The sequence below is a fragment of the Carettochelys insculpta genome, chromosome 6, assembly GCF_033958435.1.
Source record: "Carettochelys insculpta isolate YL-2023 chromosome 6, ASM3395843v1, whole genome shotgun sequence".
In the NCBI taxonomy this organism is placed as follows: domain Eukaryota; kingdom Metazoa; phylum Chordata; order Testudines; family Carettochelyidae; genus Carettochelys; species Carettochelys insculpta.
This window is the reverse complement of record NC_134142.1, coordinates 55,812,796-55,824,994: the sequence shown is the minus strand read 5'-3', so window position 1 is coordinate 55,824,994 and position 12,199 is coordinate 55,812,796. Positions and strand designations below refer to the sequence as shown.

Below are 12,199 nucleotides of genomic sequence, written 5' to 3'. Positions count from 1 at the left end.
GACATACACTTTATAAAATGTTGCAACAGAACAAACATGAATTTGTGGAACTGCAGTTCTTCTAAACTGTTTGCTTAATGTACTGCACCTTTTTTTAACACAATCGTGATATTAAGAAGTTTCTTTCACACTGAGGAAAAAAAATCAGAAGGTTTAAACTCAGAACATTTCTATGAAACAATTACATACAGGATGTAAAGTAAAAAGTGTATTTTAGCCACAGAAGTGTTTTAGGAAATATTCTATATGGATTTGAGATTAGAATATCCCTTACAAGTAAATCTAGTTTCTGTGGTGCAAGTTCTTTATGCTGTTGTCTCGACTGAATGTTAAAAGATATGTTGCACTAGACAAAGACTAAGCTATTTTTTTTTAAGACAGACAAGAATAAAAAATAATTTTGCAAAAGTTGCCAGAGTGTTATATTATGAACAATGTTATTAGTCCTTTACAATTACAATAGGTACCTCTGGACAAGATCACGCAGACATGACAAATGCTTCTGACTTCTTTTTAAATCGAACTTGGAAGGTCATCGCTGAACAAACAAAATACTGTACAACGGGGTCATAAATTGTGGAAAATGACAAAAATGTAAGTTTATTTTTTGTTCTATAAAATAAATGAAGTTATTCAGTTTGAACTGTCCTTTTATTCCTGCTTGATTGTATACTTGAAAGAAATAGTGTAAATTAAGTTAAAAAAAAACAAACCAATGTTAAGTGTCAATTTAATTTTTGTATCATGTCCTTCTGAGTCCAACTGACAACGTTAGCATTGTTTTTAAAGTTTGAAAATGCTGTAAGTATTTTAATCTTCTTCTTAGTTTTCTAATAAATCCATATCTTTGTTTCTATTAGCTTAACATCATTATGACAATATCATAAACACTTTAAAATGAAATTAAAGACAAAATTAATTCAAAAATTGTGGACTGTTTTTTCTTAAATTGCACAGGAAAAATGCCAGCTGTTATTCTGAATGAATCTAGTCAAGAAAAAGTACAACATTTAGTATTTCTCCTGACATTATTGTTATTAGGATAATTTAATAGAACTGGTAGTTTTTTGCATAAGTTTAATGTGTGTCCAGCTAAATTATAAGTAAAATTACTGGAACTGTAAACATATTAATAACTCATCTTTTAAATCTTGCACTATAATTTTAAGGGGAAGTATACAGAATAATTCAGAGATCTGAAACACTACTAATTCCCATTAGGAGTTAACACAAAAGAAAATTAAATGTTAACTGAAAAGAAAAGTTAGGTTAAATGTAAATTAACAATATTTGTATAGTACTGAGATCAATATTTAGCTAATAAAAGCTGTAACAGATTAGTGACCAAACAGTCTGAAACAAATATGAAATATGACTTTAAAAGGAATGATACAGGAAGCACAACAGTAATCAGATAAAATTACCAAAATTGAAGTGAAGGAAATTCAAACTGAAATGTATGATGGGCAATTATGTACCTATTTTGACAATTCTAAGTGGTCAAGTTTTTAAAGTATGACACAAAAACCTTAACCTCTCTATAGATGAGTGATAAATGAGGCATTTTGTGTCATTACAGTCCCATAAATCATTTTCCTTAACTGCTGACGGCTTTTATCAGATCTAACCTTTTCAAGCTTCTATTAGAGTGCTAACATTTTCAACTTTGACACATACGAAATTTACAAATTCTGCAGCTGATTAACTCTGGACAGAAGCTCACTGCCATCATTGCCTTCTTCAAGTTGGGTTAGAGCTTCAGTGTCTCAGAAACTCTCACTCACCATAGGACAAAAATCTCAGTGTATTGGGACTGTGTTTCAAGGGCACAAAACAGCTTTCTTTTTGGGAAAAAAAATGAAAACTCGCTTTCTGTTGCACTCAGCACTGTTCAGCAAGTTAGGTAACAGACTGTTTGCAATTTAAAAATCATATGCATAAGAAGCAAAATCCATACAGAGATATACAAAATTTAATCATTTTTTCAAGTCAGAAGAATAATTTCCTTTTACTCCTCCTGGTTTTAAACTCTAATTAGAAATTTTGAAAGAAATTGATGGACTCTATTAGCTATTTGAAATGCCACAACATAAAGAAATCAAACAAGAGTATAATCATAACCTCTAGGGTCATAAGATAATTTTCATCATGAACCCAATTATGGGGAAGCACAGACTTGTTCATGGGAACATTCACTAAATTCCTTCTGAACTAAAATAAAAGGGAATTAAATACCTTAAAATCTTCATGTTCAGAACATGTATTTTCAATATTTATAACTACAAATGTGGAACACTTCATATAATTCAGATATTCAACAGACACACACAGAGTGAAACCTTCAAGGAAATACATTTATAAGATGTAATTGATACAGACATTTAAACAAAGCTCAAGTTTAAAGAGATACTGTCTTTAATAATAATAGTCAGACTGAAGAAATTTTGATGTTGGCTTTGTGACCACTGGAAGCCTGGTACTTCAGATGGTATTAGTTTTGATAAGAACTAACTAGACATCAGACCTAAATAATGAAACCTGAAGAGACAGGCTCAGATCACGCAAATAGGAATATCTGCACAGACCCTCCTGCGGCAGATTGCCTTTTGTTGACAAACGACAAATCTTAGAAAAATAGTGGGCGAAGGACAACTTTATTTTCAGCATCATAGATAACACAGCCTTGTAATGTCAGTGTCTAAGGCCTATCCATGACAAATTAAAAACTTTATTTTACTAATAATGTCACACATCATAAAAACTATGCAGTTACATTTTGACAATTCAGATGTAAATCCTGGAATGCATATAAGTATTCATGACAAAGTCATATTTACCATTTAAAACAAAAGGACATGACTTCTTGGTGCTCATATCAAAGACCAGTGATGGATGAGGCCATTCTAATCAAAGACCAAAGACCAAACCAAAAGGAACACAGAAGTTTGCTACTCTTGATTAAAAAGCTAGTCCTAAAGAACAATATTAACATTTTAAAGATATTTATAAATACCGTATGTATGTACACATACATGTTTAGAAATGTTTATATTTATAAATACGCAATAATTAAAACAACTTATTTTACAGAATGTCAAAAGAAACTGTTGTAGTCAAGAAAATAAAAGAAGCTTTGAATAATTCATATATTTTTATTATTCATAAACAATTTTTAGGCTCTTATGTTGTTACATAAACTCCTCTTATAAGGTAAATAATTCTAACATTTTTACTGACATATTTCTGGGTTTTAATGACACTCATGTAGTTCGTACTCCAAATTTTACATTTTTACATATCATCTGGTTACATAATGTAAACATAAATGTATACTTGAGCACAAATACAACTTCTCAAGATGGTATGATGATGGTCAAAGAAGAGGAATGGGGGGTCATGATCAGTTCACTTCCCAGCTCTTGCAATATCTGGTGACACTCAGCAAGTCATTTAACTTCTGTATGCCATTTTGAGTGCATAGAAAAGATATCAGCCTAAACCGCAACCCCTCACTCTTTGTGGGAGATATGGACCTGATTCAGCAAGGTACGTAAGTATATATCTAACAATGTGAATAGCCCCACTGAAATAAATGGGATAATGATTACTTCTTACATGTTTGTATAGTGTCTAGCCCAACAGGATCCTACCTGGTTGTTATATTCTACCACAATACAAATGCTAAACAATGATGTAAATACTGGAGTTCTTAACATTAGGAACATGCTTAAATATAGTAATGAATTGCAAACCCTTTTCTACCTTTGGTGGTAGGCAAGTCCTTGAGATGACAGTGACACCTGACATGCTGAAGCTGACGAAGTATTTAGATACCTTAGCTATAGGTTCAACAGAAAAACCCAAGCTAGAGAGTTAAAAAAAAAAAAATGACGTATCTCCTTCTATTGAACGGAACCTGTTATATGTTTGTTGTACCCTGCTACTGTGTTGTCCTGAGAAACTTGGATGAAAAGTGCCATATCTTGATCACTCCAGTTCCAAGTTTTAAAAGGAAAAAGTCACTGAACTGCAGGCTTTATGCAGAATTAAATCAGTGCTATGCAATACTGTAAACAAAGATTTATTTCTGTAAGATTTAAAATAAACTCAACATTTAAAGAAAATATCTTTAAATTTATTTTATCACTGGTATCTCTGTCAGCAATCTAATATACCTATTTAGATATCAAGACACTAATATTCCATACAATAAAACAGTCATAAAGGATTTATTAAAAGAATGTGCATTTTATAAACTATTAGGAAATTAAGAACTAAACTGCTCATTTGAGTGCCCTTCAACATAAAGTACATTGCTGGCATTTGAATAAAACTACATAATGACAAAAGGGTTTTTCTTTGCTGTGATTAACATTAGTTTTAACATTTAACAAAGTATTAGCATTTTTGCTGATGTTAAAATGATGATTTTCAGCTGACCCATTAAAATCCAAGTTCCACACCATAACATCTTTCAAGGACCTAAGAGTATTTTCCCTAAGTTTTAACAGGACTTAAGAAATCTTGTTTTGGCAACTTAAAAGGGATTCCTTGATATATAAAGAAGTTGATGTGCCTGATGCAAAAATCTCAATTGCCCTCTCAATCTAAAACAGATAATTGTAGCCCTGTGAAGGCAGTTTCTTGTATTCAAAAAATATGAAGCCTCATATCCCATATTATCTCAGAGGGTAAATAATGATGCAGGCACTTTCTACACACATTTCTCAGTTTCCTCATGTTTAACCTGGAAGAAACAACTCTCAAAAAGACTGAAAGGTTTGAAATGCATACTGACACCATATTTATCTGCTCCTAAGAAAAGATTTTCAAGACCAAGTGAATATTTGTAATATCAAATGTGACTGCTGTCCTTTAGTCAGGCACAGACCACCAAACAAACTTCACTTTGTATCTCAAGCTTTACTTAAATGTTTCCACCTCACCTCTTGTTTTCACTTGATTTACTTACTGTGAAAGTCCTGTATGTAATTGGCTTATGACTTTATTTTTTCCCTTATATTAATATGGGCAGTTTCAAACTCTGTATACAGTAATTTAATATTAATAAACAAAACTGCATTTATAAGAAAATTCCTACAACTTTTGCCCCTTTTTGAAAAATTTACTAAAAGCCTAATACATTTAATATTCAATAGCATGTGAGAATAATTTTTATGCAACTCTGATAGTTAGAAAGATAGATAACTCAATTATTAGATCATCTATCAAAATATTCAGATGTATAAGAGGCTACTAAAAAGATTGATGACTGAGAAAGTCCACTGATTCTCTAGCCATCATATTCATGCATTTGGCTAGACAACATTTTTCGCTGCCTTCACAAGCAAGCTTCATTACCCATCACTCCACTGAAAAGAGTTTATTATGAGGCTGCCATCTTGGCAAGACTATTATTTAGATGATAAATGTCGAGGAGAAAAGTGTGCCTAGATTTTTTTTTTTTGGTAGGATGAGCTTTTTGACAGATAAAACAAACAGCATCTACATTTCTAATTAACTTAAATTTGGCAGATACAAATACAGGTCAGTAAAGCAATGATATGCTGCTAGATTATTTTCTGTCTGAATTTTGTCCTTAATTTGTAAAATGTAAATTAACTAATTAGAAGAAAAGCAGCATTATTTGTGACAAAATGCTTCTGCTAGTTCAGTGCTTCTTGACATTTATGATCAACTGCACTGCCTCGTTCTAATACATGAAAAACTATATATTAATATAATTAACCAACTATGAAACTTAAATGGAAAAGTTTCAGTTTTATAGAAAATATACCATATTATAGAACTTGCAAATACACAATATATTCTAAGCCTTATTTCATTAAAAGTGTTCTGCTAGTCATGTACGTGTTTGCAGTAGTGAGTTTCAGCAACCAAGTGGCCTTGTTAAAGTAAAATATAGGATGTAATAGTTTATATAAGAAGTTTTTTTCCAAAGATATTCCTAGGTAGATAAAGATTCAACAATATGAAATACATTGAAAATGTCAGATGTAAATGTCAATTAAAAATTACAAGGAGTTCTGAAAGGTAAAGTCTGTGAGGACTGACATTCTTTGACATAGTGGAGTGTCTGTGACCAGGCCTTTGGCAAACATAGCAGGATCTATGCTGTCAGCTCATATCCTAAATAAACTTGTCTAATCTGAATGAGAAATACCAGGGAAATTGAAGCTGAAGCCTTGCAGTAATGTATGGGGAAGCTGAAAGTGCTCTATCTGTATTACGTGATAGTCTCCAGTGATTTGACAATATTTAAAAGTGCAGAGAAAAATATAAAGAAAAATAATTCAAACAATGCTGTATAGTGCCTGCATACTATCTTAAAAGCTAAAAATGCAATAGTCCAGCAATCAAAGAAGAATATGTTCTAATTCACTTATAATGAAAATCCTATTTTGATATATGTATAAAACATTTAATATAGAAAAAGATACAGTAATTCATGTTTAATTGACATTTACCATTCAATTTTCCATTTTAATGTAAAAGTTATATGGATTTGTTTCTTAGCTTCAGCAACTCACAAGTGGGTTTTGATACAGAGTAACACAATCTAAAATAATCTCTGAAATTAATGTAATTGTAGTAGCTGTTAACATACAATGGTTTTAGTGAGAAACAGCTACATGTTCAGCACTCTTAGCATATGTCTACACAGCAGCCTTACTCCAAAATAAGACTTCCAGAATGACTATTTGGAAATAGCTTATTTTGAAATAACGCTGTTACATATAAACTGCATTTCAAAATAGCACTTAGCTATTTTGAAATACAGCCTTTACATATATAGAGGCTATTCAGAAATAGAGCCATTGGACACACTACAGCATATTTCAAAATAGGCACTATGCCTCATGAAATGAGAGTTGCCAATTCTGAAATAAGATGGCTGCTGTAGATGCTAGCATAGTTATTTCAGAATAACTGTGCTGTGTAGACCTATCCTAAAACACCTTGTTAAGAATAAATCAATTGCCCACACATTGAAATATTTATTCTGGACTACTTGTTTTGAACACATTCCTTGCACAAACTACATTAGTCAGAATAGGTCTTGATACTTTTCACAAGTCTCATTAAGCAATAGGGCCACAAGAAGGATTTACGTATAACACTGAAAATAAGGAACATGTGGGATCTTCCCTTTAAACAGACAATTTTAAACTGGCTCTACTTTTACTTTAGATTTTTTTATCTACTAATGAGATTTTCATTTCCTAGTATTAAAATTAGCAAACTGACCAATGACTTTATGAAAACTCAATTAATTACTCTAAGGAAGGAAGGATTGAGAAGCAAATTGTTGAATGTACAAAATTTTCTGTTTAGACTGGGATAATTTGCTTGACTAAAAGTGATCATGAACTTCAAAACCATTCATGTTCTTTTTTAAAAATTAGTTTATTGATTCTGATAGCCCCTCCCTACACAAAAACAAACAAAAAAATCCAACAACAAAAACCCAAAATCCAGCACGTGTGAAATTCTACAAGCATCAGATAGCTAAACTGACCCTAAGTCTCCCAGTGTTGCAGTAAGGTCAAAACCTCTAAGCATTGTACCAGTGTATCAAAATACGCCAACAAACCATCATATGGCAGGAAAAGGAATGACCTTTCAATTCTTTATGTGTGGGCTGCTAAATGAAGCTTTGGATACTAGGTATACATGAACAGTTTTCCTAGCTACATGACAAATGCAACTCCCAAGGTTTCCCCTAAGTCTGGCTATTAAAATACTAGGTGTGAATTTCTTAGCTCATATATTATTTGAAAATAATGTTGATGTTATAAAAATGAATGATTTCAATAAACCTGCAACATAACTTGCCTTCACTGCAATCAAACTGATAAAATTCTTACTTAAACATTCTTTACACAAACATACGTCAAACTCTTTCAAACAACTTAGGAACAATAAGCACGATCACGCTGATGTTCCAATTCCCAACTTTTTATTGTGTGATAAATCCTGATAGGTAATTCCTAATCCAGGAAACAAAATACCACAACACTAAACTGTACGAGAGCTAACTGAATCCTATGAAGTTCTATTTTTATATATGTCAGAAACATACTTCCCTGTTCCATGGGCTTCAAAGATTATTTTAATTGTGCCCTTATGATTATTAAATATAAATAGGTATTTTAAGATTCAATTTAATGTATTGATTAGAAATGAACGTAAATTTACATTCCAAACATGTAGAGGTTACTTTAAAAATATAGGAAATTTGTTCTTATTTATTCATGTTCTGTTTTTACATAGAAGTACAGGACTAAAGATGTTTAGATTACAAATTAAAGGGGAAAAAGAAAAGAATTCATTGGAGGAAAGACTTGCTATTCATATTCAAACAGAGAAGAAGAAATGCTTCTCTCTCATTATGTGGAATTATCATTATTCTAATATCAGTGTCAAAGAAGACATTTTACTAGTGTCTTCTTTATATATAGTAATGTTACTTCAGCTAATAACAGTGTCAAGTTTTCTCCTGGGACTCTCAAGAAATTGTATTACAAAGTCTAGAGATGCAGTATCCAGGCTTGCAAATGAAGGAAAAAGTAAATTGTTATATTTGACTTTGTATGCGTTTGCAGTACATCATCCACAGTACACTTAACGAATTATTATTTAATCTGCCTCTTGTTGATATCTATGTATTTGTTAGCATACTGCAGAAGAGTCTACTAATGTGACTGTGCTGATTGCTACAGTCTTCATATAACGTAAGAATTTATCCAGTTTCTTTAATCAATGAGGAATTAGATTCTTGCTTTACAGAAAAAATGAATCATAGGGACTTATACATTTCTTCATATGAACAGAAGTATAACACAATTTTACTATTTTGACAATACAAACTGTAATGTGCTTCACTTCCAGTAGGAAATGTTGTTCTACTTTTTCTATATCAGAGTGAATTGGTGCCTCATTAACATACACAAAATAATACACCCCAAAACTAATTAGGCCAGATGCCATGTACAGCACAAAAATAAAAAATTACTACAACTTTCTTTCTGCAATGGTCTGTTTTATTGCAAAATACAAGTATAGCTGTTAGTGGTGAGGACTTCTGTAAGGATAATATTGAAGAAAAACCAAGTGCTACACCAGCAAACATTTTTGAGGAGAAAATATCTTTTTATCCTAACATGTTGTTCTCTACATCTAAAAAGACTGTAAAGTATAAAGTAACTGCTTTTCTCTAACACTCATGCAACTAATTATTCCATCTTCTTTTCAACTGAAAGTTTTAATGCCCTTCCTTAGAAATACAAGAGCTAAAAAATGGCCATAAACAGCAGTCACTGGACAATCTAATTTGTGGCATGGGGAACCTGATTGTTGTACAATCTGCACGGACCAGGTTACAGCACCGTCTGATATCCTGACTGTCACAGAACTACTGAAAATCTTAACAACTAGTAACAATAAAATTTCCTTCTTTACCTTGGAGAAACTGAATTGAGACACTTAATTCCTGTCATAAAATAGTTGACTACAATGTCTACTATCCTAATTACACCTCTAAAACAGACAGATTATTTTAAAATGATGATCATTATGAGACAACAGATATTTATGCATTTTACCTTGATTCAGCAACTTTGATTCTAAAATACAATATGTTAGACTCCCAAGTACATATTTGACTTAAATGATTAAATCAATAATACACATAAATAAAAGCTACCACCATATTCCCACCTATAGAAATTCTTATGAGCTTTTAACTTAGTACTCATCTATGAAAAAAAATAATGGAAACCTACCTATTCCAGTAGCTCCAGAACTGGTCATGCAGATAGGTCTGGTGGCTACATTCATCACCAAATGAAGCTTTGCTTTCAATCCAGTGAATTATATGTCCTTCAACAGCTAGGTGGACAAAACGTTATTAATAAAAAATGAATGCAAGCTCTGAAAATCTGACTACAAAAAACTTTGCAAAGTTCTACATTAGTGAACACATCAGTTGTCAAAGAAGTGTCCACATGACTTATACCTGAGGCAGAGGTGTTTACTGATATACAATCTTTCTGAACATTTGCAATGAATATTTTTGGAAACAAAATGTAAGAATCACAGAGTATTATTTACATACAATTCTCTCAATTTAACTTTAAATTACTGTGTACTCCACAAGTTCTTCAAATGTACTTAAGTCAATACAAATGGTTGCTTAATGAAAAAGGAGCCAAAATACTTCAGACAGAAGTACAGCTGTACTCATTTTCTCCTTACTCTCCCACTCAGGTATCAGGAAAGGTCTGGAAGTACAATAGTGAATGCAAGGGGCACATAGGCCAGCTACTGTGAACAAACTTCTCAGTACCATAAATCGGGTTAGAAGAGGGAGCAGACAAGCAAGCAAAACTCATTCACCCCACAGTATTGGAAATTTTCAACCACACATGCATATGTATTTCTCCCTTTTCTTTTTGGAGTCAGCTGACATAAATTTTGTGGGGATGTTTTCTGTGTCCCCTGTGTATAAAGGATAGTTAAAGAAGTGACTTTGTGATTTTTCTCCAAAGGCACTGAGGTTTATAGACCTTCTGATCTATTCTAGACGCAAACTCCCAAACTGTGTGTCAGTCACCACTGAAGGCCCATCTCCTGTGTAAACATTGTTTCACTCCTGAAACTGATAGCTCCATCTTTCCCCTGGGATTTTATGCCTACATTAGATGAGCCAGACCCCTTCTGGCTAACTTGGGCCAATACCATGAAGGGCTTTGAAGATCTATCTGTAGAGTTTTCCATAGCACCTATTGTCGAGCTTCCCCTTACGACTCAGCTGGCCCTGGGTAGCCAACCTACCCGGAAAGCTACCTGGGGAGGTTAAGACCTCCTGCGTATCAGGTCACAGAGAACCTATAACAAGACTTTGGCAAGCCCCACCCCGTCCCCCAAGGCGAGGGAAAGTTCGGGCTTTGTCTGTGGGCTCCACCCAATTCCCCTGGAAGGCAGAAGCCACCATGGAAGGGTGAGACTAATGCACCAAGTTAAAGTGAAGCAAATTAACAATTTATTAAAGGTCATCAATTGGAACAATAAAATTACAGCCTAAACTATATACAACTATATCTAGACTTATGTTAAGCACTATGACTAAACACTTACAAATATTAACAAATCCATGGAGCTGTCCTGTATTGATATCTTTATCCGGAAGGCAAAGTAGTAAGTTAATAAGAGAAGATAATAGTTTTCCTTTTTTCAAAGGTGGAGCGAGGGTGCTAATCCTCGTCCACAACCTGGGGCCGGGTCACTACGCCGGCCCAATTTATTAGGAAAAGGAAAGAGGGTAAAGGTATTTCAAACCCCTATAGGCTTCCTTAAAGGCGGGGCAAGGGCGCTACTCCTTGCTCACAACCTGGAGCTGGGTCGCTATGCCAGCCCAAAATGGAAGGTACCTTGGAGGCCGCTGGGGTCACTCCTAAGGTCCAACCGATAGCCTGGGAGGATACTGCTCTCTCTTCAGGCTGTGCTAGAAGCAGGGAGGCCAATAAATGGCTAATGCCAGACAAGCCTGGTCACAAAGAAAAATGTACAGGTAAGTATGGGTAAGGGAGAAAATGCCTTCACCGTAATAATATAATCGTTGTATAACAATGAGTTAAAAATACAGGTTTAAACTTTGAGTACTTTACTTCTTAAAACTACTGATACTAATTATTTGAGGTAACTAATTTGAACTAATAAACTACGGGTTATTAATTAAGTGTACAAATTGGATTGTTTGTATATGGGTATTCAGGCCCGGCCCTGGGAGTTGGGCCCCCGGGCACTGCCCTCCCCTTGGCCCAGAAGAGGGCATGACAGGGGAATGACCCCTGCCCCCTGTAAGGGGTCCCGGTACCCAAATGGTGTATGTCCTTTTAAATGTGTGGAAAATGCCAATATTAGCGATGCAGCACCAGGCTACGCCACGGGCCTAGTGGGAATTTTACATGTTTTTGTAGTTGAATCCGGTGCTTGTCAAATCCAGTAGTGAAGTCTTGTCAAAAGTGAGTCGTTGTCTGCAAAGGCAGCATGGGCGATAGTGTGGAAGGAACGCTGATGACGATGGCAGACCCCAGGTTATGCCGCCAGGTACGCAGTACCCCCCACCGAAGTGGAGGGCCAGTTCGCCACCTGGCGGTTTGGCCGAAGGGTCTGC

General features: G+C 34.1%; 1 protein-coding gene across 2 annotated transcripts in view; it reads right to left on the bottom strand.

Moving 5' to 3' along the window:
* The window catches only part of CDIN1 (CDAN1 interacting nuclease 1), a 210,209-nt gene that overhangs the window by 74,210 nt on the left and 123,800 nt on the right, over window positions 1-12,199 (bottom strand). For both annotated transcript variants that reach the window (XM_074998829.1, XM_074998831.1), the window contains exon 10: window positions 9,807-9,912. In XM_074998829.1, the coding sequence (XP_074854930.1) occupies window positions 9,807-9,912 (106 nt within the window). The remainder of the gene's footprint in view (window positions 1-9,806; window positions 9,913-12,199) is intronic.